This window comes from Plutella xylostella, chromosome 22 (assembly GCF_932276165.1).
Source record: "Plutella xylostella chromosome 22, ilPluXylo3.1, whole genome shotgun sequence".
Taxonomy (NCBI): domain Eukaryota; kingdom Metazoa; phylum Arthropoda; class Insecta; order Lepidoptera; family Plutellidae; genus Plutella; species Plutella xylostella.
Window position 1 is genome coordinate 3,932,771 of NC_064002.1, and position 26,711 is coordinate 3,959,481.

Consider the following 26,711-nt stretch of genomic DNA (forward strand, 5'->3'; position numbering starts at 1 on the left):
CCGTATCTCTACGTCGAGGCAGTCAAGAATTATTGAAAGTTCAAACACACCTAACGGAGCTCATGTAAGTTGATTTCCTTTACAATCAGAACTCTTTCACTAAAAATTATGCAACAAACACCAAAAAAAGTGGTTGTGTGTTTTGAACTTGCAATAATTCTTGATTGCCTCGACGTAGAGATACGGTTTTGGTATCATTGTTTAGCTTATTTCAAACAATTTTTCATAAATACATAAAAAAGACGAGCGGATGGCGTAGTGGTTAGTGACCCTGACTACTGAACCGAAGGTCCCGGGTTCGATTCCCGGCTGGGGCAGATATTTGTTTAAACATAGATATTTGTTCTCGGGTCTTGGATGTGCGCGTAAAATGGCAATAGGCCCGCCCCCTATTACATTGGGACTAACATAACACTGGCGAAAAGTGGGCGCAGTAATGCACCTCTGCCTACCCCGCAAGGGAGTACATTAGTACAAGGTATGAGTGTTTATAGTTTATATATATATACACATAAAAATACGATCAAAGGAGGGCTATTTTCAAAGTTACTCAAAAAATGTAATTTTTTGCACTTTTTTTGTCAAAAAAACTAGATTAGGTGCTTGTAACTTATTTTATGTAACTTTTTAGCAGTTGTGCATATTTTTATTGAATAGAGATGACTTTTTGCGGTAAAAATCATTTTATTTCATGTCCGTAAGCCGTTTAAATCTCAAGATATGATTTTTTATGAAAACTAAGTATCTAAAACTTTAAAATTTGACCCCACATATGGGGGTGTTTTCTCGGTGAAATCACTCGCAGAATACACCCTTAAAGTTTGTCGGGTTCGAAGAAAAACACATTGTATAACATATAATATGAAATCAAAATATCTGACTGAAAAGAAAAGATATTTTGTTTCCAACACTTTATTTTGCGCAGAGTAGGTACTTAGTTAACACGTTTTTAATTTCCACTTGGCAGGAAGATTTACATTTATTTTATCCTCTAGGGGGGGGGCAGCGGCCCCCCCCTGCTCCTACCTGGGTACGCCCTTGCTTCTAAGGGTTCCTCCTTTGGTTTGGACGTCGACTGTTCTTACGATGCCGTCTTGTCCGGGGTAGACAGCCGTGACAACGCCCTTTGGCCACGTGTTGCGCGGTAGGTTGCCGTCTGTCACCATGACAATGTCGCCAACCTTGACTGCTTCGCCGCGTCCGTGAGGCTCCCGCCGGTGCTGAAGTTCAGGCAGGTACTCTCGTAGCCATCTTGCCCAGAAGAGGTCGGCCAGGCGCTGAGAGGCGCGCCAGTGACTGCGGCTGATGAGGTCCTTGTCGTCGAAGCTGCCAGGCGCGTGTACGCGTCCTGATCCGCCGAGCAGGAAATGGTTCGGTGTCAAGGCCTCGGGGTCGTCGGGCTCGAGTGACACATGCGTGAGCGGGCGGCTGTTTACTGCGTATTCTGCCTCGGCTAGCAGTGTGCGCAGCACCTCTTCGGCTGGGTGCTGCTCGTTCAGGACGGCGTAAAGGGCGGTCTTCACTGACCGCACCAGTCTCTCCCAGGCCCCACCCATGAAAGGAGCCCCAGGAGGTATGTAGCGCCAGTTGATCTTCTGTTGGGCCGCTTCATCAGCTGTAGCGGCGTCGATTGATTGCCGCAGCTCTCTATCAGCCCCGCGCAGGTTCGTGCCGTTGTCGGACCATAGCTCAGTAGGTGTTCCGTAGAGTGCCATGTGCCTACGCAGCGCCATCACTGCCGAGCTAGTGGTGAGAGAGTCCACCAGCTCTAAGTGTACGGCGCGCGTCGTGAGACACGTGAAGAGCGCCACATATCGCTTCTGTCGAGTGCGGCCCACGGTGACTGTCAGAGGCCCGAAGTAGTCCAGGCCGGTGTAGGTATAGGGCCTGCAGTGGTGTGCAAGGCGGCTCGATGGGTGGTCTCCTGTAGGTGGCTGCGGGGGTGAATCTTTCCTGATGCGGCATGGTCGACATCGATGAATTATCATCTTCACCACTGTGCGAAGGCGGAGTATCCAGTAGTGCTGTCTGCACTCATTAACTGTAGTTTCGGCTCCTGCGTGCATCAGCTGGCGGTGTGTGTAGTCGATCCACAGTTTGGTGATTTGATGATTGCCGTCGAGTATTGCAGGGCTGATGACTCCTTGTTCTATATTGAGTGTACGGCCGATTCGCGATTTCAATAGTAGTATTCCATTTTCAGCGACGACCGCAAGGTGGCGCAGCCTGCTTCTCGCGTTCAGGGTTCTGTTTTTCTGTAAGTCTTCTATTTCTGAGTCGAAGGCTTGCTGTTGACTTAGGCGTACGAGTAGTATTTCCGCCTCACGTAGTAGCTGCCCGGTGAGCGGGAGGTATTTTCTGTCTTCTGTAGTTTTCACTGTCGCACGCTTGTTCGGTTTCGTAGCTGTTTTCTTGCGCCAGTCAGGGTCTTTTTCGCTATTTTTCGCAGTTCTTTTGTAGTTGACTCGCTGATCACGTGGCCGGCACAGCTGTATGAAGTGTAAAACTCTTGCTGTAGCTCGTAGCAGTTTTTCCCACTTAGAGAAACGGTTGTAGTCTGGCAGCGCTTCTTTTAGTTGTGCAGACTTTTCGGTAACTGAGGTCGTTTTCTCTTCGCCTGTTTTCTTCGTTAGAAGTGGTTTTTCCGCCGGCCAGGCAGTAGGGTCCTCGAGTAAGAAGGATGGGCCCTTGTACCATCGGTGGTCAGCGTCGAAGTCGCGTGGCACATCCCTTGTAGCGTCGTCGGCCACGTTGAGTTTCGTAGGTATCCAGCGCCATTCATTTGTAGAGCTGTTTTCCTCGATGTCAGCTATGCGGTGCGCGACGAACGGGCGGTACGATCTTGAGCCGTTCTTCAGCCATGTCAGCACCGTCTTACTGTCGGTCCAGAAGGTCTTCGATTCGGGCTTAACTTGGTGTTCTTCAATGACGGCTGCGGCCATACGGCAGCCCATAACGGCGGCTTGTAGCTCGAGGCGCGGGATCGAAGTGAGCTTGAGCGGTGCCACTCGCGCCTTTGCTATGACGAGCGATAGGTATGTCTTACCCTCTGCTGTTACCGCCCGCCAATAAAGAGCGGCGGCGTATGCGGACTCGCTCGCGTCGACAAATATATGTAGCTGTAGACTCGTAGCGTCGCTGTAGCGGGCGTAGCACCTCGGTATTGAGACACGGCGTAGCCCTTCCAGGTGCATCATCCATTGTTGCCATTGTTCTGAGAGGTCTTCATCTATTGGCTGGTCCCAGGTAGTGCCGCGCCGCCACGCCTCTTGAAGTAGCTGTTTTGCTCGCACGGTGACAGGCGCGGCAAATCCGAGCGGATCATACAGCGACATGACGATCTTGAGTGCTTCTCTCTTCGTGGGTATCTTCTTTTCTATGACTGCAGGCGGCAGACGCGCCAAGTCTAGGTTGAAACCGAGCGCATCGGACTTTGGCCGCCAGATGAGACCTAGGACTCGTTCGCTTGATCCATCATCGATCTTAATGTTCATGGGCTCGTTGCCTGTTTCGCCGAGTGCTTTGAGTACTGCCTCGGAGTTTGATGCCCATTGCCGCAGCACGAAGTGGCCTCGCCGGTGTATGTCGCGGACGTCCTGCGCCACCTTGATCGCTTGCTCTTCGGTCTTGTGGCTGTCGAGGTAGTCGTCGACGTAGTGTTTGTTGATAATTGCGTCTACTGCCTCGGGATGAGTGGCTTCGTACTTGAGTGCGTTAATATTCTTCACGTAGATTGCTGTTGATGGTGAACTTGTAGCGCCGAATATGAGTGACGTCATTCTGTATTCTGTTGGCGGCCCATCACGCTTGTTGCCCCTCCACAGGTAGCGAAGGGCATCTCGATCCTCAGCGCGTATCTTCACCTGCATGAACATCTCGGCGATATCAGCTGTCACGGCGACTGCATGCTGTCTGAAGCGCATAAGTACTCCCGGCAACGACTGTAGTAGGTCTGGCCCGGTGAGTAGGTGGTCATTTAGTGAGACGCCTTTATATGTGGCTGCTGCGTCCAGGACAATGCGAATCTTGCCCTTGTTCGGATTGACGACTGCGAAATGCGGTAGATACCACACTTTGTTTGATGTGGTCGGTGGCGCGACTTCAGCGTAGCCCTTTGTAATAAGGCTCTCCATCTGTTTCTCGCACTTTTCTTTGAGGTCAGCGTCGCGATCAATCTTCTTCTCGATGCTGTGAAGTCTCTTCAGCGTGTTCTCGTAGTTGTTTGGCATGCTGAAGTCATCCTTCTTCCACAGTAGAGACGTTTCATATCGGCCGTCGTCTCGTGCTATGGTGTTCTTGGTGAGCAGGTCGAGTGCTCGCTGTTCTGGGTCAGACTTTGGTGTCTTCGGTGTGATCGTTAATGAGTCGAGCGCGAAGTGTCTCTTCAGCTGCTCGTCCATGCTGTCTTCGAGGTTGATGATGTTGTTCACGTAGTGCACGCGCTGTCCCAGTGCGCGCGTGTGTGCACCGTGTAAAACCCAGCCCAGTGGTGTGCGTGAAGCCACTGGTTGGTGTCGCTGTCCCGCTCGCACTTCCGACGCCATGAGCAGGTGCCAATTGTCTTGCCCGATGAGCAGGCCTGGCTTCATGTCTGCGTGCTTCAGCTCGTGCTGGATGTCTTCTAGATGAGGGCAGCCGGCAAGGTCTTGCTCGGTGACACGCTGTGCGGCGAGGTGCAGCTTTCTTACTGTGCGTGCGTTGACTATGTGCGTCCCGCTTGCCCCCTCGAGAGTGAGTGTGACGCGACGTGATGCGGACTCTTCGACGCTTGTGTCAGCGATCACTTCTATGAAGAGAGGGTCAATAGGCCCCCTGGCTCCGATCCTCTGTGCAATGTCACTGTCGATGAGCGTAACAGTAGATCCGTCGTCTAGGAGCGCGCATGTGTCGACCGCTCCCGCTGGTCCGGAGACTTGCACCTTTACTATCTTGAGATACGCTTGCGTCTTCGGTGTCCACGAAGAGGCGACTGCTTCCGTTTTCTTTAATTCGGGCTCTTTGCGCACGAAGTGAAGCAGTCGGTGATGTGACCTCTCGCAGCCGTCAACTTCGCATTTCTTAATTCTGCATCGGTGCGTCTTGCTGCGGTAGCGTAGACAACGAAAGCAGAGTCTGCTTTCCTTAGCTAGCTGCCAACGTGAGTCGATGTTGCTCTCTACAAACTTGCGGCATTCTGCTATGTTGTGGCCGGCGTTGGAGCATACTGGGCACGAAACTTTCTGTTCCGCAGTTGCGTGTGCCCTTTGTGCGCGGCGTGGCTGCTGCTGCTGTTGCTGCTGCTTCGGTTCGTAGGCGATGCTCGACGTCTTCTCATGTGCGTGCGGCCCGCATATCGAGGCTTCCCGAGTGAGGAAGCGGCTGAGCTTCAGCAGGTCGGGTTCCTCGGGCGACTGTGCGGCGGAGAAGTCGAACCAGCGAAGCTTGTGGGCGGCGGTGAGCTTCTCGACTGTGAGCTGCGTGATCTCGGGATTGTTGAGGTAGCGGTCGCGGTGCAGCTCTTGAAGTGTCGTTACGATGTTGCTTACTTCGTTTGCAAAGAAGCAGAACTCTGTAGCGATATCCGTAGGCCGGCGTAGTGCGCGCAGACGTTCCAACTCGGCGAGCGCGATGCTGTCCGGGCGCCCGAAGCACAATTCGAGTGACTTCATCACGTTCTCGGGCGTCGTGCTGGTTATGAGCAGGCGGCTGACAGCTTCCTTCGCTCTTCCTTTCAGGCATCGACGTAGGCGCCCCATGTTGTCGCAGGGCGCGAGTGATGCGGCGGACTCGTAGTAGGCGGTCTTGAACTGTAGCCACTCGTGCGGCGCGCCACTAAAGTACGGTAGCTCACTAATGTGACGCGGAGCCGGTGGCGGTGGTGGTGGCGGCGGCGCCCCGGCTCTTGCAGCTAGAGCAATAGCTTCGGCGAGGGCAGTGAGGCTCACAGAGTCGCTTGTCCGCGGCTGAGCGACAGGGATGGCGGCAGTGGAGGCAGGGTCGACGGCGGTGGCGACTGGCGGCGGTAGAACGTAGTCCTCATCATGCTGTCTGGACTACTCAGCAGCTTCTGTTGGCGGTGGTGGTGCTGCTGACGCGGAGTGAGGCTCGTTCTTGATGGCCAGTACATTCTGCTGTGTCTTGAGCCACGAGTCGACCTTGAGCGTACTCTCCATCTCGGTACTGATGCTGGATTCAGCTTCAATAACTGCGAGACGGGCGGCGGCGAGTTCAGCTTTACGACGTGCTATTTCTTCTTTACTACGTGCTATTTCTTCTTTTGCTTCGGCGATTTCAACTTGACGACACGCTAATTCTTCTTTCGCTTCGGCGATGCGGCGTGCCTTTAATGACTTGGCCTTCGATCTTGCTGTAGACGCTGGCGGAGTAGCCCGGATGCATGACGGTGGGCAGGGCGTTCCGGCAGCAGCTGTAACCACCCTCGCGGCAGTGGAGGGCGGTGGCGGTACTCCCCCGAACACAGGGAGCGGTGCCCCCCCTGTTATGGGGGGCGAGACGCTATCCACCCTGGCGGCAGACGAGGGCGGCGTCGATACTCCGGTGGACACACCCGTCGATGTTGATGCTTTCACGGCGGTTGACGGCGTGTGCGTGTCGGAGTCTGTAGCGGTGGCGGTGGAGGCGGTGGCGCCGGCGGCCGACGATTCTTCAGTAGGCCTCTGTTCTAGGCCGCCGCGCTGTAGCCTCCCTGTCGTGGACCTCGTTACAGGCATTCCAAAGTCTTCAATCCGGCTCGAAGGACCAAATGTGCGGATCACTTCGACCGTTTCATGAACTATTACTATACGGTGCGAAGGAAGTGGCGGTTGCACCTGTTTGGTTCTTCAGGAAGATGAGGAAATGCCACTGACGTAGAGGTAGCTATATATTAGCCTGTTGAGTCTTCGAAATAAAACACTGGTATTATTGTTCACAATTCACTGGAGATGTTTACTGTTTCACTCTTTCTATTAAACTGACTTGCTGTGGGGTGTTGGCGTCTGCCTTTTATACTAATCTCTACCGAAGATAGAGAATTCCAGGAAGCTCTAGAAAAGACTCATAAGAAGTAGAATGTTCTAGATGGGGCTGCCATCTGTTGTCGAGTAGGTGAACTACATGGTCTATTTAGTGCACTATTGTTCTACTTCGTTATGCTATTTCCTACTAGATGGCGCTGGCCTCCTCACTTCCTGTCACTATTTATTTATTATTATTACTAAAGTAGGTAGGTGCTCGAACAACTAGTAGGTACCTAGGTACATACTTAAACTATATCTATATCTATACACACACATAAGTAAGTATTTATCTTAGCGCTCAGAACCTTCGCGAGCGTAATCGAGTTAACTACTTGATCTAGTTATTTCTATGAACTATTTACAAATAAAACAAAACTTCTTTTAGTCGTTCCGTACATAATTGTTAACTTAATGGGGCAAAATTCAAACAAACATGAAATGGACTTTTTGATGAAAATTTTAGCCGGTAAAATGTAAATATGACAAATGAATGACATTGACTGTCACTGTCACAAAACAACTGTCACGTCTTTTGACAGTTATGTTGTGACATGAATGAAACAAGTGACTTAGTTATTATTCTGAGGAACGAAATATAAAAGTTTATAAAAACAAATAAATAAATAAATATGTGGGGACATCTCACACACGGCCATCCGACCCCAAGCTAGGCAGAACCTGTGTTATGGATGTCGGACAGCTGATATATCTACACAAATACATAGATAGATAGATACTAAATATAAATATCAACACCCAAGACCCGAGTACAAATATCTGTCTTTAAACAAATATGTGCCCCAGCCGGGAATCGAACCCGGGACCTTCGGCTCAGTAGTCAGGGTCACTAATCACTACGCCATTCGGTCGTCAAACAATGTACACATGTCGTCAAACATGTCGTTTTTCAGTGTGTGTACATTGTAGGTGAGATGTATAACTTAGGTCTAGAGTAGTCTAACTTGGGCACACTGTACGAAGAAGAGCTACGAATGCCGCAACTATTGCCTTTGACTGGAGGCCACCAAATGGCAAGCGCTCCCGGGGACGCCCTGTCCAAACATGGCACCGAAGCGTCGAAAACGAGCTGCGAGCCGCTGGACTAAGCTGGAGTGAGGCCAAAAGTATAGCCGAAGATAGGCGGAAGTGGCGGACGTTAGTGGAGACCCTCTGCACCTCTGGGGTGCCATAGGACTGCAACAACAACAGTCTAGCTAGAATAATCACAAAGATGCAAAAGTATTAACCTGCTTCTCGTTAAGTTACGTACACACAATGACAAAGGAATAAAGAATCTCTTTATTCCTTTGTCATTGCGTACACACCGGCCAAACGAACGCCAACGGGTTTCGTTGACCTTTGTATGATGAATCCATCCATTATCCATCGTTTGGCGTCCGTTGGGCCGGTCCGTACAGCTGCGTACAGACCGGGCCAACGAACGGCCAACGAAGGATATTTATCGTTCGCTAGCGTTGGCCTCCGCATGCTCGTTGGTGTTCGTTAATACGTCCAAATACAATTAGTGCTCGAACGAACGTTCGTTGGCACTTGGTTCCGGCTCTTTTCTCTTTCATTCGCAATTTAATCATGGACGATGAAAACATCATTATAATTGAAAACATCTCGTTTTACTCCATTCTTTGTTTTTCTGCATGATCTAAATGGCGGGAAATATCCAAGTAATTATCAAATTGGACGTCTACACGCTACGCTCTCTTGCTTCAACTGAGCGTTCGTTCGTTGGCCTTCGGCGACCGTCCAAACAGGGTTCGTTCAAATAGCTTGATTTCTTTGATGTTGCCACCACGCTTCGGATCGCCGGCACACGCCAACGAGCGATCGTTGGCATTCGCTAATCCGTCCAGATTGCAGGAACGAAGGCCAACGAAACCCGTTCGTTGGCCTTCGTTGGGCCGGTGTGTACGCAGCTTACTACGCAGCTACAAAACAATGCCATTATTATTCTGAGAAAGAAGAACTTAAACTTTACTTCAATCACTGAAGGTAATGCTGTCAAAAGTGTCAAATTGACAACCAAATTGAACGAAATAAAATAGTCAGTCATTCAATTTACTAAATCTAAATATTGTTATTTTTACAAAGGAAATTACTAGGAAATAAAGATATAGTGGCTATATTTTTACTGAAAAACGGATTTCCCACAGTCCCACCATGGGTGACAGAAAAGAAAGGATGAAAAAAAGCCTAGGAATAACTGAATATCCTTGGAGCTCAGGTAAGTACATACCTACCTACATTTTTCTACGTATCATCAACAAGGGAATACAATATGGGGTACATGGTACAAGTGGATATCTATTGTTTTCGCAGATGATGAAACTGGTGAAAACCACACTATGGTGCGTCCTAACCCGTCGTCTTCGGCGACTACTAATGAGTACATGGACATGATATACAGGGCGGCCGCCATTCCGGGCCAGCCCCAGCCGGGGACGTCGGCCTCCTCGTCTGCACCGCCGCCGACTACTACGAGCAATACTGGTGACTTTCAATCTTGTTCACTTCAATCAATATTGGTAGAATAGGGTTAATTTTAGATTGTTAAAATATTGTGTTTGTTGGTTGTGCAATAGGGGACTGGCTTAGTTTAGATAGCACTTGAAATGTGTTTTCATTAAGTTTCTTATTTGTTAAGAGATCATTTTGAACTACCTACAAGTGTTTGTTGAGTGCGTTTGGACTGTAGGTAGAAAACTAACTTACTGTTCTTTTGCATCAGATACATGCAACATAGTTTCATATCTGCAATTAAAACAGTGGTATATTTTTTTTCTATTAACTATAGGGAATCCCACTCTATGTTTGTCAGTTTGTGTGCTCTGCCCTTTAATATGTTTATGCTATCATGATATTCTGCTATATGTATTTTTTAAATTTATTACTTTCATTACTAATGTATGCTATTACCCTATTACATTATTAAAACAACATCAAGACATATTGCTTTCAAAATAATCTATTTACACAGATGGAATGCCTTTCCAAGCACCATTTCATAATATTATTATATTCTTCCATTATTATAGAGCCCTCCACAAGTCAAGCATCAAGGCGTCCACAAGCCACACGGTCGGACCGCCACCTGTTCTGGTCATTGCTGAGCCAGAGGGGGCAAGCGGATATGACAGCTCGGTAAGGAACTACATTTTGTATAAGTATCAAGATAAAGAAACAATAAAGTGGTTAGATTTATACTGCCTTGCCCTTTCATAATTTTAAGGCCTTTCAATAGGTACTGTTTTGTCCTAGTCCCATGGCCGCTATTTTTGTATTGTTTATGTATCTTTCACAGACATAGACAGAAAGTAATGGTAATAGGGTCAAGCTGAATTCTGAATCTGAAACCATACTATAATTTGATGTTAAATATTTAAAAAATAAAAATGGTCGCTTACAGAGAGCTTAACTTTAAAGATTGTTACATAATTGTTTTTGTATTACTATAATGACTTGTTCTTTACTCTCAACTAGGGCATGCAATACCGCAATACCGGTATTCGTAATACCGGTATTAGGGACAAAATTCACGCTTTTTTCAATACCGGTATTGAAAGTTAATACCGGTATTGAAGTAATACCGGAATCGGACTTTTTTAGGCTATAATAAAGTGATTGAGATATAGTACTCCTATGTACTGTGAAAGCGCACTTGTTTCCAACCGTTTGATGCAGTTTTCGGCCGTTTGATATCTACTGTTGTCCATGCGTAAACGGACACTGGATGTAAAAATAATTGTTGGCAACACCAACACAGTGTATATTTTTAATATTGTTATTTTGTCGTCTGGCAATACTTTCTCTCTCTCTCTACCCACCTACCTACGTGTGTGCATTGTTAATCATCTAATAATTAATAAAAGTGCAGTAAAATACATAATCAGCGTATAATTTCAAGCGTATACAGTCCCGCTTCGCAACATGGTCCTTCAGCTTTAAAGTATCCAACGGGGGATACACAAATCACGAGCTGTTGGCAGAACAAATACGGCGCGACGCGCTCACCAACTCGTTCCCGCCACTATTTCTACGGGTCTTCGGTTCGGCGAGTGCGCGATTTCGTGTCGGTCCAGCAAGCCAGTGCATAAAAAGCTAGACAGTGCAGTGTGTTAGTGCCGTTACGATCATACAAAGACATCAAATCTGGCAGATTTGACGACGCGACGACTTCGCGCTCATCATCAGGTTCCCGCCATTACGACGGTGAATCGGCGCGAACGCGCTATTTCGTGTCGGCTAGTGGTGTCGGCCAAGTTACGAGGTTCATAGTCTGTGGACGCGACACGTCAAGCAAGCAGGGTGAATATTCTGAGCGCTAGGGACAGCAAGTTCGACAACTAGCGCCAGCGGCGAGCCTTGGAACTACGTGTGGCGGCCAAGCGGCGAACATCGGCGGCCATTCTGACGGTTTACTTTTTCACTTGTCAAAAATTTTCTCGTTGGATTCAACAACTTTGCGTCGAAGTTAATTTATTAGTTTTTGCGATTTAAATCATTGAAAAAGTAACTTATACTGTGTAAATTTGTTCAGAACTTAAGTATTTGTGTTATAACCAAAGATTTAACTGTGTTCTGTTGTTTGTAAATAAGTAAAAATGGAGAAGTTACAAGAGCTTGTGTCAAGAAGGCGTTACACAAAAGGTAACATAACTAGGCTTTATAACTTTGTTAGCAGTGACGAAGATGTGGCAAACTCCACAACCGAAGCTCTGCTCGTCAAAAAGAATCGTGTTTTGGAATCGTTTTCGAGCTATGAAAAATGCAATGTCGATATTTTACAACTTGACGAGAAGGACGATGAAGACGTTTCAGTCGTGGAGGAAAGGTTTTTCCACATCTTAGCCACACTTGATGCAGAATGTAACAAACGCAATAGCCAGGAACCAAAGCCTTCAGCTCCATCTGCTCCAATTTCCAAATTAAAACTACCACCTATCAATGTACCTATATTTAGTGGTAAGTTTACTGAGTATATACCATTCATCAACTTGTTCAACTCAGTGATAAATGACAATGAGTCAATAGACTATGTACAAAAATTGTATTATTTGCGTGCATATCTCAGGGATGAGCCCCTGCAACTAATCAAAAACTTACCTTTGACGCACGAAAGTTATAAAAAAGCACTAGAATTGTTAGATGATAGATATAACAATAGATTTAGGATAATTAATGAGCACATTAGCACACTGTTGGATCTGAATCCTCTTACAAAGGCGACAGCAGCAGGTCTAAGAGAGTTTAGTTCAAATGTTAGGCAGGAGATTGCTGCTCTAACAAATTTAGATCCTAACATTAAATATTGGGATGCTATAATTTTGTGTATACTTTGCCGAAAATTAGATCTCCCAACATCGAGAGCCTACCAAATGGAGAGAGACACCGCCATGGACCCTACCGTGGAGGACCTGCTCAAGTTTATTGACAAGCAAGCACTGGCATTGGAGAATGTGGGGCCGGCCTGTGGCCAGTCGCAACCGCCACGACACACCAATCATCAGCAGCACAAGGAGCAGCGTCCAGCATCCACGGGCAAACCGGTAGCGTACACTGCAGCGCAGGAGGCATCATGCTTACTATGTAAGTCAAACCATAAGTTATATCTATGTAAGAGCTTCCAGTTAATGCCTGCCACTAAAAGGGTACAGTTTGCAGAGGAAAAGGGAATATGCAATGTATGTTTAGGTACGCATTCAGGAAAATGCAGGTTCCACTTTAGGTGTGCAGAGTGCAAACAGAAACATCACACTCTGCTACACTGCGATAATGATAAAGTGGAGGGACCGCAGGCCGCTGCGTCACCCGCCTCATTGGGGGCAAATAAAAAAATGACCACTAATAGTGTACTTTTGCCCACAGCACAAGTAAAGCTTCTCGCTCGAGATGGCACAGAGATGACTTTCAAAGCCCTACTAGACAGTGGCTCGCAGCTCTCTTTCATTTCTGAAAGAGCCGTTCAGCTGCTAGATTTAAAGCCCCTGCAGAGTAATATTAATATAGTAGGGATTGTCAACACTCAGGCCAGCGTGAAGCGCTGTGTGCCAGTCGATATACACTCGTTAGTCAATCCATTTAAATTATCGACTACTTGTCATGTAGTCGAAAGGATCACATGTGAGCTGCCACAGAGAAAATTTGATATCTCAGACTTTGTGATACCACCATATGTGAGGCTGGCAGATAAAGACTTTAACATCCCCAGTCAAATCGATTTACTCATGGGAGCGGACTGTTTTTTCCAGGCTATGCTGCCACCGGAGTCGACGATCTACGAGTCTGCAGCGCCGCCTAGCGGAGCGCAGCCCTCGGCGCCAGGTGCCCGGCATCCACAGCTCATCAACACGCAGTTCGGCTATGTAATCGGGGGAAGCCTGCATACACAAGTCTGCAATAAGGTAGCAGTTTTTAAATGCACATGTGAGTCAGATATTAATGAAAATTTAACGAATTTTTGGAAGAGTGAGTCCGTTCCAGAAATTTATAATGAAAAGTCTTCAGAGCAAGAGCTCTGCGAATATGTATTTCAAAGGACTGTTCAGTTGAAGGATGATTGTTTTGAGGTTGCTTTGCCCTTGAAACTGCCATTAGAAGATGTAAACGATGCTCTCGGAGATTCATTTCATTTCGCGTTAAAAAGGTTTTTAAACCTCGAAAAGAAATTGCACAAAGATCCCAACCTTTTCATAGAGTATCAAAAGTTTATACACGATTACGTAAACTTAAATCACGGGCACTTCGTAGACATTGAGAGCTACCAGCTTAGTAAGGACGCAGTGTACTTTCTGCCGCATCATGCGGTACTCAAGCCTGACAGTAAGACCACTAAGTTGCGTACTGTTTTCGACGCCTCAATGAAAACAAACAAGAAGGTATCGCTTAACGATTTACTGCTAAACGGACCGACCGTACAGAGAGATCTTTTCGACATACTGCTCTTGTTCCGTTTCGGTAACTATACGTTCACTACGGACATAAAGCAAATGTTCCGCAACATCCGCGTAATACCTGAGCATACTTCCTTACAGAACATTCTATGGAGAGACAGCCCCGACGAGACCATCAAGTGCATTAGGCTGGATCGAGTAAGCTACGGGCTGAAGAGCTCTAGTTATCTAGCTACGCGGTGTTTGAAAGAGCTTGCTATGCATAATGAGCGCGAACTGCCCTTGGCTTCGTTCATTTTAAACAACTGCACGTATGTAGATGATGTACTGTTCTCAAATAGTGATTTAGACTTGATAGTAGAAGCAAAATCACAGCTTCAGCAGTTACTGAAAAAAGGCAGTTTCAAGTTACATAAATGGTCAGCAAATGACAGTAGAATATTAGAAGATATTCCCTCAACTGAACGGCATTTTGACGAGTTAGAATTTCAAAATGACAACTGTAGTATAAAAACCTTAGGTTTACAGTTGATTGTGCATCAGGACAAGTTTAAGATAGTAAGTCCAGAATCATGCGATGCAGATAATATTACGAAACGTGAAATATTGGCGTACATAGGAAAATTCTATGACCCGATGGGTTTTGTAGGACCTATAGTTGTACAGGCTAAGTCTATAATGCAGAAATTATGGTCCAGCAAATCAGACTGGGATTCCACGCCTGACGATAACATTAAATCAGAGTGGACAGAATTCTTATCTAGTCTAGCTAAAATGGATCCGATTTATATAAATAGAAATGTACAGTTCTCTGATTCAGATACAGTGGAACTCATAGGCTTCTCTGATGCATCCAGTTCGACTGCATACGGCTGCTGTGTGTATCTGCGCGTCACCGACAATGAAGGTAAAGTACATATGCATTTACTCTGCTCGAAATCCCGCATAAATCCTCTCCAGAATAAAAACCTAACCGTGCCACGCTTAGAATTAAACGCTGCGCTACTCTTGTCTGTGTTGATTGCTAAGGTTACAAACACGCTTAAATTGAAACTAAAGATAAGTAAAATTTACTTGTTTACTGATTCCCAAATCGTGTTGGCTTGGTTACGGACTGAAGTGATGAAGTTGACGGCTTATGTGGCGAACAGAGTGAAAGCTATAACTAACAATACTGCTGACTGTCAATGGCTGTATGTCAACACCAAGGAGAACCCCGCCGATTATATAAGCAGGGGCGTCAGTCCACACGAGCTTAGTGGCTGCGATATGTGGTGGCATGGGCCTCGATTTATGCATGACAGTAAGTACAAGTTTGATGAAAATATACAGTTACCTGCAGAATTACCTGAGAGCAGAGCCAGCGCAGCGATCTCCTCCAACGTAGGGTCTGCGGCTCGTCCAGTGACCGACATATTGCAAGGTATACACAAATATTCTAGCATCCAAAAAATGGTACGTGTCTTAGCCTATGTGTTAAGATTTATTAATAATTTAAAAGGCAGTAGGGTCTCGCATAACTTTTTGTCGAGTACAGAATTAAACTCTGCGCTAATGTTGCTCATTAAGTATGAACAAGAGTTATATTTTAAGGATGAAATTGAAAGTTTAAAGAAAAATGAATGCGTCAAAGGCTCGTTATTAAGTTTGCATCCGTTTCTAGACAACCTAGGTATTCTGCGTGTAGGCGGCAGGTTACACCACGCTAGTATACCGTACGCACAAAAACATCAGGCTATATTACCTAGAGAATCGTACGTCACAGAGTGTTTGGTAAGATCAGAACACGAACGCTTACTACACGCCGGACCTAGGCTGTTATTGTCAAATATAAACCAGAAATACTGGATTACTAACGGCTTATTGTATGTTAAGAAAATTACAAATAAATGTATAAAATGTTTCAGGCAGAAGGCCACAGCTTCCAAGCAGCTGATGGGTTCCTTGCCGGCCGGCAGGGTGACTGCTTTGAGCCGTCCCTTCGAGAAAGTTGGAGTAGATTTCGCAGGACCTATAAATGTAAAGCTCTCGCGCGTGAGACGATCAGTCATAGGTAAAGGCTACATTTGTGTATTTGTTTGTTTTGCCACTAAGGCAATACATCTAGAGCTAGCCTCAGATCTCACAACCGATACCTATCTCGCGTGCCTACGTAGACTAATATCAAGAAGAGGCCTGCCGAAAGAAATCTACTCTGACAATGCTAGCACCTTCAAGGGGGCAAGGAACCAGTTGGTTGAACTTTATAAGTTGTTCTCTTCCAAAGACCACCAAAGTAAAGTTGTGCAATTTACAGCTGAAAAAGGGATTGACTTTCATTTTATTCCCAGTCGTTCACCGACGTTCGGAGGTATTTGGGAGGGTGCTGTAAAGAGTACTAAATACCATTTGCGAAGAGTAGTACAGAGTCACCAACTAACCTATGAACAGTTGAATACTGTGTTAGTAGAGATAGAATGTGTACTTAATTCTAGACCTTTGCTACCAATGTCTTCAAGTGATGTAAATGACTATAGTTATCTGACCCCAGGTCATTTTTTGATAGGAAATGCCCTCACAATGTACCCAGAAAATGATGTAACAAATGTTCCACAAAACAGGTTAAAATTTTGGCAGTTATGTACGCAAATAAAGCAATCATTCTGGAAAATGTGGCACAAACAATATCTCAATGTGTTACAAAATAGGCCTAAGTGGTTAAATGTTGCTCCTAATATTAAGATAGGTACATTGGTAATTTTAAAGGAGGATAATGTTCCCTCCATGTTCTGGCCAATGGCTAGAGTGGTAAACACATACCCTGGTCATGACTGCCACGTTAGGGCCGTTGAAGTAAAAACTGCTAATGGGAAAACCCATACTCGATCAATATTGAAAGTGTGTGCTCTTCCTTTAGATGTATAATTGTTATTTTTACTATGTACTTAATGTGTGTTTTCCTTATGTGTAATAATTTAATGTGTTTAGTGTCTTATGTATAGACCGGACATACCAATAAGTCAATGTCTCTATTGTAACTTAAGTGTAACCTAACTGTAAGTAATAGGTACAGATTTTAAAAATGGTTTTTCATTAACTATTCGTTAGCAAATTATTGTAGGCGGCAGCATGTTGGCAACACCAACACAGTGTATATTTTTAATATTGTTATTTTGTCGTCTGGCAATACTTTCTCTCTCTCTCTACCCACCTACCTACGTGTGTGCATTGTTAATCATCTAATAATTAATAAAAGTGCAGTAAAATACATAATCAGCGTATAATTTCAAGCGTATACAGTCCCGCTTCGCAACAATAATAATTTATTGTAAAATTTAAACTCTAATACTCAATTCTCGTAAAAATCAATTACAAAATAATGAATTTCTGCCTTTTCTCGTTTTATTTTGACCTATACGACCTTTAATCACAATATATGCCATTTATTACAAGGAAATCTAATACCGGTATTAATACCGGGATCCCGGTATTGAGTTGCAATACCGGAACTCAATACCGGTATTGAAAATAGTTCCGGTATTGCATGCCCTACTCTCAACATAAAATGTCTTTTTAAACATATTAGTTCTTAACACATAGGCTAGGGTGTCAGCTAACTCCATATAAAATTTCGTTAAAATAGGTTCAGCCGTTTTGACGCGAAGAAGTAACAAACATACACAAATACTCACAAACTTTCGCATTTATAACATTAGTAGGATTCCTAATCAATAACGTACCAACCCACAGCTCCCGCGCCATAGAAGCCCTACGCCGCGACGTGGCGCGCTGCACAGTACCACGGGTCCCCCCGCGCGCCCCCCGCAGCGCCGCGCCCAGCGCCGAGCCCGCACTGCGCCGCCCCAGCCCGCTGCACGAGATCCGCGGCATACTGGCGCTGAAGAAGGCCACGAGGATACCTCCGTTTAATGCGTGTATGTTGGCCTCTTGTTAAACATAGCTCGAGTCATATGACTGCTCTCAAATACATACCTTTTATTTGTTTCATCATCATCATCAGCACGACCCATCACGTCCCCACTGCTGGGGCACTGGTCTCCTTCCAATGAAGGAGACCAGAGGCCTAGTCCACCACGCTGGCCTTGTGCGGTCATTTGTTTATTGAAGGGAAAACGAACTCTATTTCCCAGGAATTAGAGTCTGCCAAACGTAATAGGACTCATGCAATATTTTACAGAGTATATGATAATTAAAAGTAAACAGTGCAGGGAGCTGATTTAAGTTTCAAATAATCTATTCATCTAACTTATGTATGTTCTAGGCTAGTTTTTACAGTGTTATTCCACCAAAATTACTCTTGTTTCATTGCTTCTTAACTTTTTTTAAATATCGAATTTTATCTAATTATATCACATTAGATTTTTTATTAAAAACTTGTCTCACAATATATTCCAGCCAGCATAGGCGTAGGCCAGCCGGCACGCACGCCCGCTGTTCACAAAATTTCAGTTTCTCCATTGTATTTTTGATTCATTTATATCTTTTTACGGTCTTATTCATAAAAAAACCTTAAAGTATTTTTACTGAGCTCAATAGCTACGGAACACTTTAAGCCTATTTGAGGTTTCATAAAAATCTCTATTCATAATCGTTCCGTAAACATTCAATAACTATAGTGATGCTAATAGATTTCGCAGACCAAACATTTTGACATTTACCCTATTAAGTTGTCGGTCTGACGAAACCATAAACAAAAATAGCGAAAACTTTCATTCATTTATTAATCTCTATTATCTATGTTAGCCACGGCGCGGCACTTAAAAAAGTTTATGTTGGCTTAAAGGCGCAGTGGCCAAGCCAAAACCCACAAAAAAAATTATAAAATTTTTACGTTACCATGGCAACTTATTTTCAGCAAATATTAACTCACAACAAATGTCAAATCGTCAATAAAGCAGAACAGCTGTTGACCGGCCGCCATGTTTTTGTACAAAAGGAGGTTTACGGAAGGTGTATAGTAGGGTCCAGCCAACTTTAGCATATCAAGGTTTTACGAATCAGTTGGAGAGTTCTTTAGCGCTATTGATCGTTTATGAATAAAGTTTTTTTGACATTTGCTTATAGCAGGCCTATAGGTCTCCCGTAACTTTTTATGAATAAGACCGCTTATCCCGAACACATGGCTATAAGTCTGGTATATATCTGGCTATATTCACCACCATTTCTTTCACTGGTTCTTATTTTTTTTACAATACATTCCAGCCAGCGTAGGCGTGGGCCAGCTGTCGCGCAACCCGCTGTTCTATATATGTCACCATCCTTTGTTTCCCTGGTTTAACAGAATCTTATATATTTTTTCAATTTCGAATTTTATCATATTCCAGCCAGCGTAGGCGTGGGCCAGCCGTCGCGCAACCCGCTGTTCACGGCGCGGCCCACGCCCGCCGGCGCGCACGCCCGCCTGCGCGCCCGCGAGCGCGACGCCCGCGCCGCCGCCCTCGCGCGCTCGTTTAATGCGCCCGCCGCCGCTCATAGTCATAGGCATCGGCTTATATGTCATGGTAAGTTTATGCGACAGCCCCCACTCATGAGCCAATGATAAGAGAGGCAGAGAGAAGTCTAACAAATAGGGACCAAGAAGACGAGAAACACATCGTCGTTCTTGTTCAAAATAAAGTTATTTAGAATTACCTCCTTTCAATTTACAATAAAACCCACTACGGGTTAACACACTAAGAAACATCACAACACAACATTGCTCATGTCTTGTCGCCGTCCACAAAAGTGTCGATCATAATAATGATTGTAAGTTGCGCTACGTGGAGAAATATGTTTGGCGAGGTTAGGCATAGTCTAGTGAAGTTTAGTCCCCTCCAAAGTGGATACTCAGCATACTTATACTATTTTATGTTCCACGCTCACCAAACAACCGTCTATACTTTTTGCAGCGACAACGTCAGGAGACAGCGCGCGCGACCTCACCACGCGGCGCGCGCAGCCGCAGCACCCGGCCGACCCCAGCCAGCCCTCCACGTCCGCTGGCATCAGGTGAGTGCACCGACACTGTCTACTGCTTGCAGCGACGACGTCAGGAGACAGCCGCAGCACCCGGCCGACCCCAGCCAGCCCTCCACGTCCGCTGGCATCAGGTGAGTGCACCGACACTGTCTACTGCTTGCAGCGACGACGTCAGGAGACAGCCGCAGCACCCGGCCGACCCCAGCCAGCCCTCCACGTCCGCTGGCATCAGGTGAGTGCACCGACACTGTCTACTGCTTGCAGCGACGACGTCAGGAGACAGCCGCAGCACCCGGCCGACCCCAGCCAGCCCTCCACGTCCGCTGGCATCAGGTGAGTGAAAAATTAAATACAATATTGTCAAAAGCAGCTCGTGAGACGAAAATAGTGAATGTGTCTGTCGACGCCACACTGCCTTTATACATGTACTTATCAATAAAATCGAAAAATATCTACTTAATTAAAATTGGTCACAATACGGGAATCGAACTTTACCATCATACTTCATACATTAGGTACTTGATTAGCAATTAACAGTTCAGTAGCGCAATTCAAATCTGCCATAACTGTACGGATCTATGAATCAGCATTGTCTAGATGTACGGTAAGCAGGTAGCTCATCATCATGAAAAATGAACTTCATCATCATCACCCTTCTATCGCCCACTGTTCGGTATAGGCCTCCTTATTTGTAAGCCAATTCTTCCGGTCTTCCGTAAATATGAACTCAATCTAATCATCTTCACCGCCACCTCAGGTTCAGCCCGGTGACGGCAGACGACTCGGCGGAGGAGGCGCCCGCGCGCCGCGCGTCCAGCGAGGGCCAGCACTCGCTGTTCCTGGACGAGTTTAACTGGATTATGGGTCAGTGCGTTGTGATTGTATTGTCTATGGCCACAATGCATGACTTAAGCTTCCATTTCTGATAGGGACTTATGAAAGTTATCAATAGATTAATACTCTGCGTTGCTAATCTGCGTTGGCGTTAAGGCTGCGTTTCCATGTGTGAGCGCAAAACTATACTCTATTTTTTAAACTGAAATTGTTTTACTGTGTTGCTATTGGTCCACGTAATTTATTATTGCGTTGCTATTGATCCTAACAATGATCCATGTCACTCTGTCAATATCGGAAACACCCGATACGCCGCTAACTGTGTCAGCGGCAGCGAACAGTTGGCCTACTGGGGACGCAGCCTAACAATATCTCTAAACTGAGCCTTGATTATTATGAGTAACATTATGTTGTAACTATTCTGTATTTTTTTATTATAGAAGACTCTGACATCCCAGTTCCACCGAAGCCGCAAGATTCTAGTGAACAGACTGCTGCCCCAGGTAAAAATATAACATTATCACACCTGTTTTGTGTGTATATTTACGAATACGACTAAAGACCAGTATAATAGACCTGAAATACAACGCATTGGGTGTATTAAGCTGTATTAAGAAAAGTGTCACTGCTATTAATTTCTACTCTTTCTTGCCAGGCCGTATACAGACAGAACGCTGGCTACCGGCGCAGAGCTGTCAGTTTCATACTTATGGATACCGAACCAGCGCTGAGAAGCGCGGGGAAGATATCCATAGGAAATGCGACGGTAACCAGCTTTTTATCTGTATACGGTATATTACTACCATTGGCGAATGTGATATTTATAATACTAACATTTTCAGAAGGCCAATCGGCGAGCACTTCGACAGAGATGTCGTTGGAAGAGGAAGTGTTGGAAGTGGAGCCGGCGGCCGAGGCCACGGAGGACCACACCGATGCCGCCGGGCAGCTGGCAGCCGAGGTCAGTGCCCACCTGTGTTCACTATTTTATTTAAATGCCAAGTTGCGTTGTAAATCTATGTCTGTCTCTTTCTGTCCGTATACTGTTAAAGCAAGGCAGCAATTGATTTAAGGTCCAATTAGCTTAAAGTTCCTTTCTGCAACTCAGCGTAAGTCTGTGTGGTAAAATTAAATGGCGAAAATGGGAATCGTGCAAAGTAGACAAATAGCGATGCATTACTTAAACCGCACGTCCAAAGGGGATTAAGTTAAATGACTTTCCGTTTTTACTTCTTGAGTTACGGAAAATATATTAGCTATTTGATTTGCTAATAGCAATTCTATCTTCTAACAGCATCGCATAATCAACAAATGATTTAACTATGAAACGTTCTAGGATTAATAAATGTGTTTGTTACAGAATGTAAGTGCAGAAGTATCAGCTGCTGCAGAAGAAACTCCACAAGAAGATCAGACACGCAGTAAAAAGAAGAGAGAAGGTAATAAAATAATAAATCGTATCAATATGTTATGTATCAATATAAGTAATCTAAAGCACCTTTCCTTATAATTATATTTATGAAATCTTATGCAAGAGTCACCTTCGTATTAATGTATTCCTAAGTTTGAAGCAGCATAACTTAATGATGAATTATTAAACATTTCAGATAAGGAGAGCACAGTCGTCGAACTAAATCAGGTATGTAAAAATACTGATCTGAACTTGGAAATAACAGAGATTTTCCTGTATTTCAGATTGATATAAACTAGATTAAAGTTGTCATATTGCATATGCATGCATATGCATATTTTCACGACTGTAATTCCCGAAGGGGTAGTCAGGCTCACCCGCTTTTCGCTGTATATTTGTACTCACGTGATAGGTTGCGAGCCGTATCGCCAATTTTGAATGAGTACAATGCACTGAGAGTCACATTTGCCAAATAGTGTTTTCTGAATAAATATTATATATCTGTCCCTCTAGTGCCTGCTCCGTCTACTGGAGTGCCCGGTGTGCCTGGAGTGCATGGAGCCGCCCATGTCGCAGTGCCGGCGCGGGCACCTGGTGTGCGCCGGCTGCCGCGCGCGCCTGTCCGCCTGCCCCGTGTGCCGGACCGCCTTCTCGAGCGTGCGCAACCGCGCCATGGAGGGGGTGAGTGGATGGAGTGGATGTTAAGGGACAGCATCCATGCCTGTTATGAGCCGTAGGTGTTAAATATGGCTCGGCGTTCGATCGCTCCGCGCGCTATCACGCAGCCTAACATCTGTCAATCTTCAATACCACGTAATATCATCATCTACAACGTATATGCACCCGGTGTATGATCGTGAAGCAGTTAGGACTGAAGACACTTGCCAGTTATAGGCCGTGGATCGGCAGGGACAACTTTAAAATCTAATTATAACAGCGAAATAATATACGCTGTCATATAATTAGTGCCGAATGATGCCTAAAGATCGCATCCAGTGGCGTGCTTTGGGAGAGGCTGATGATGACGATGAATAATGCCGAACCAGTGCGGTTAATAGGGACTTGCGGATCCGATTCAATTGGCGCTGGAATCTTTCTACAAACATATTATGTGCTTTTATTTTTTTATATACAACCCGTGGTCTCCCGCCAGGTATCCGAGATAGTCCGCTACGCGTGCCGGCACGGCTGCGGCAAGCTGGTCCGTCTGCGGCGGCGCGCGGCCCACGAGGCGTCGTGCGAGCGCCGCCGCTACGCCTGCCCCGCGCCCGCCTGCGCCGCAAGAACCTCGCTGCCGCATCACGACTTGGCGGCGCATTTCCAGGTATTTACTGGTATAGGTAGGTAGGACCTATAAGCAATATACACGTATAGAAGGAGCGGTTATATAGCCAAAGACAGGAGCAAAGATAGTATCTGTATCCGTGGCAAGAGGTGCAAGAGAGGCGTCGTGCGAGCGCCGCCGCTACGCGTGATCCGCGCCCGCCTGCGCCGCCCGGACCTCGCTGCCGCATCACGACTTGGCTGCGCATTTTCAGGTACCTACTGTCATCATAATCAGCCAATAATAGAGACCTATAGATGGATCCGTCAGCGAAAGACAAGATCGTTGTTCCGTTTATACAAAGTCAGCAGCGATAGCTTCGCTTCCGGTCGGTAAGTGGCGTACGAGGCGTCGTGCGAGCGCCGCCGCTACGCCTGCCCCGCGCCCGCCTGCGCCGCCCGGACCTCGCTGCCGCATCACGACTTGGCTGCGCACTTTCAGGTATGTCAATGACATATCGCCTAAAATCATCAATGACTCATTGATGATTTTCATTGAGTTAAGCCTTTACTGGTACAGCTAAGTAGGACCTAAAAGGTATTGAAGGTCGTCGGTCCAGCCATCAATATCCACGTATAGAAAGAGCGGTTATATAGCCCAAGAAAGGAGCGAGGTCCCGGTCATATAATGTCAGCAGCGATAGCGTCGTTTGTTTTTCACATCCAAACAGAATTAATGATGCTAACTAATTTTACTTGCAGTCAAAGCACGCAGCCATGGTGAAGAAAGGCCGCAAGCACCGCCTCGCGGTCAAAGTGAACGAGGAACGTCACGAGAACCACATCATTCTGGCTCTACAGGAGTTCTTCCACTTACGAGTGGACGTGGACCTGCGCAACTGGGACATGACGCTGTGCGTCGCCTACATCGGGCCCAAGAACAAGGCGAATACTTACACATACGAGGTAACAGTGGAAGGGAAGCACCACAACCGCCACGCCTCCTACAGCCGCACCGTGCACTGCGATCTAGAGAACGCGTCCTTAAATTGCAGCCGCAAAGACTGTTTCTATCTCTCTCTAGATCAAGCAGTCAACTTTTTACGAGTTAAAAACAGGGACTGTGACGCGGATAATATTCTGAACGTGAATCTGGCGATTACGAAGAATGACGAGCCCATGGATATGGAGGTGGAGGACTCGTGTGAATCGTGATCGGCCGGGCAGCGGTTCCAGGACACTCTGCGTCGTATAACGCAAGACAGCAGTGGCCAGTTCGAATGGTGTCGCTTTTTAATGTTTTGATTTAGCTTCTCTTATTGTATATTAGCCTAGGTGTCACCTTCTTGTGTGGCCGTGTGTGTACAGGCACGTTTTGTAAGAGGACAGAATATAAATGATATAACTAAGGTCGAGCAACTGAAGTAATGACTCGAATCAGCAGGATCATTTCGGTGTTTTTACATGAAATCAGGTTATTATTTAGTTACTGATGATTATCGCCGGCGATTCATTAAATTAAATGCTAAGAAACGACAGGACATAAAAGTTTGACCCTTCTAAAGGTGAGTATTACAACGCCAATGGTTTTTTATAGCGTACAAAGAGCGACTGTAATATTTTAAAAGAAAGTGGGTACACCAAATTTACGTTTAGTGTTATTATAAGATTATATAATTGATTGAAGATTTAGTACGGTAACTCAGTGCTAGACCATTCTGCGGATTGACAGACGATGTAGGACTATAGTTGCCGGACGATATTGAATACTGTTAAGTTATCTTTGCATGAATTAAGTTTTTCTTTGCATGTAAGAAGCTTTTAGGAGAAATTAACTCTTTTTATATTATATTGTAAGAGGGTCTGTTTATTAAATTGTGATTATATTTATCTGAAAATAAACATTGAATTCATTGATGATCTCAAAAAGCTAAAATTGTGTCATGTATTGTACCTGTTTATTTCATATTGTAGAAAAGACCAATAGCTGTACGGCTAAAGTATGAGTTTATTTTGTTGAATATGAAATCGATTTTGTATCCGTCTGTTGATATATTTCAATGTTATCAACTCATACCTACTTTGCGTACTACATTTCCTGATTCTAATATGTTTTGGAGGCTTCATAAACCCTTATCATGTAATTTATATTTATATGTGTAAAAATCATGTTTAGTTTTATTTTAATGTTCGGGTTTAAAAATTATGTTACTAAAGAATACTATTGCTGAATTTATACTTAAATCATAGTTTATTTTAAAATAAATGTACACTTTAAACATGACTTATTGTTTATAATTGATTAGAGATCCTAATAACAGTATTTACAGAGTTAATAAATAATATTGCTACTTAAAGTATAGTAGGTTTAGTTTAGGCGATGAGTTGTTTGGCGGCCAGAGTCTGTCTGGCATACTCCGTGCCAATGAGGCCTCTACATACGAGTGAGAATTCTTGAACTGTTTCTAACAGACGTCGTTTGCTGCTTTTTTCTCTGAAACAAACATTAAAAGTGTTAAGGCTACACGTAAAGTTAAACAAATATAATAAGAGACTTTTAGACCTTTCTCTAGCTATTTGAGCGCTCTTTTGAATATTAAATAATAATGAAATAAAAATAGTTATTTATTTCAGGTAATGCAGTACCCATATTGTCTTAAAACTATATATTGTATATTGTCGCCTTACGAAACAGTGTGTCGAGCGTGGCGAGATACTGTGTGTCGTCTCATGGAATTCCATTTATTATTGTAAGGCTTGTATTTAAACCTCCACCAAAAAATATTCAATTCTGCCTCCAATAAATTCGAAATCTCCGCCAAAACGGATAAATCGTCACCAAATCATGTGTGCTATAATATTGCAGAAATGAACCAATTATTTTTTTACTTTATACCTTCCATAAAACTATATCAACACCATTTAAATTTATTTCAAACTAGATAAGTTATTATTTTCGCTAAGTAAATGTAACCAATATTTTATTTTATGAGTATCATTTTACACTGCCGGGCAATGAAAAAGTTCCACTCACAAAATGGCGACAACAAACGATCCCAATTTTATCAAAGATTTTATTTTAAATTGGAACAAAATATTACTAATTTTATTTGGTAGTATCCTGATGCTCTGTTAAATGTACTTCAATGTTTCAAAAGGCGTCATTAGGTTAGCCTTTTCCGTTTAGCAATAATTTGGTGTTTTTCTCAGTGGAACCATTTCATTGCCCGTGAGTGTATTAACCCTGCGAAGCCAAAAAAAATTAATTGTACCCGAAGTTACTTGTTAAAATACTTTTAGAATTAAATATAAATAAAGATAAATTATAGTAGGTAGTCGGTA

General features: G+C 44.8%; 4 protein-coding genes across 6 annotated transcripts in view; 2 read left to right on the forward strand and 2 right to left on the reverse strand.

Moving 5' to 3' along the window:
- Positions 1-880: 880 nt before the first annotated feature.
- LOC105387844 lies at positions 881-6,162 on the reverse strand. 2 transcript variants are annotated; one of them, XM_048629273.1, is made up of 2 exons: positions 1,827-6,162; positions 1,386-1,621 (listed from the first exon to the last, which is right to left on the reverse strand). In XM_048629273.1, exons 1-2 carry the CDS (start codon positions 5,733-5,735, stop codon positions 1,520-1,522), a joined length of 4,011 nt encoding a protein of 1,336 aa, XP_048485230.1. In that variant the 5' UTR covers positions 5,736-6,162; the 3' UTR covers positions 1,386-1,519. The 2 variants fall into 2 exon arrangements, with proteins under 2 accessions (XP_011556933.3, XP_048485230.1); XM_011558631.3 differs by having other exon boundaries at positions 881-6,162.
- Positions 6,163-9,034: 2,872 nt separating this feature from the next.
- On the forward strand, positions 9,035-25,306 carry LOC105391358. The gene is made up of 15 exons (XM_048629293.1): positions 9,035-9,237; positions 9,333-9,503; positions 10,049-10,154; positions 17,633-17,817; positions 19,228-19,404; positions 19,792-19,891; positions 20,619-20,725; positions 21,136-21,198; positions 21,351-21,461; positions 21,538-21,656; positions 22,056-22,134; positions 22,303-22,334; positions 22,620-22,787; positions 23,260-23,430; positions 24,132-25,306. Exons 1-15 carry the CDS (start codon positions 9,174-9,176, stop codon positions 24,582-24,584), a joined length of 2,106 nt encoding a protein of 701 aa, XP_048485250.1. The 5' UTR covers positions 9,035-9,173; the 3' UTR covers positions 24,585-25,306.
- Positions 11,504-16,837, forward strand: LOC105395418. Of its 2 annotated transcripts, XM_038113612.2 has the most exons (3): positions 11,504-11,660; positions 12,363-12,599; positions 13,262-16,837. In XM_038113612.2, the coding sequence occupies exon 3, from the start codon at positions 13,265-13,267 to the stop codon at positions 16,805-16,807; it is 3,543 nt and encodes a 1,180-aa protein (XP_037969540.2). In that variant the 5' UTR covers positions 11,504-11,660; positions 12,363-12,599; positions 13,262-13,264; the 3' UTR covers positions 16,808-16,837. The 2 variants fall into 2 exon arrangements, with proteins under 2 accessions (XP_037969540.2, XP_037969538.2); XM_038113610.2 differs by having other exon boundaries at positions 11,517-12,599; positions 13,262-15,738.
- Positions 25,196-26,711, reverse strand: part of LOC105383686 (importin-13) — a 36,529-nt gene continuing 35,013 nt past the window's right edge. Inside the window, exon 17 of the mRNA XM_048629285.1 lies at positions 25,196-25,863. Coding sequence (XP_048485242.1) covers positions 25,743-25,863 — 121 coding nt within the window. The 3' untranslated portion in view covers positions 25,196-25,742. The remainder of the gene's footprint in view (positions 25,864-26,711) is intronic.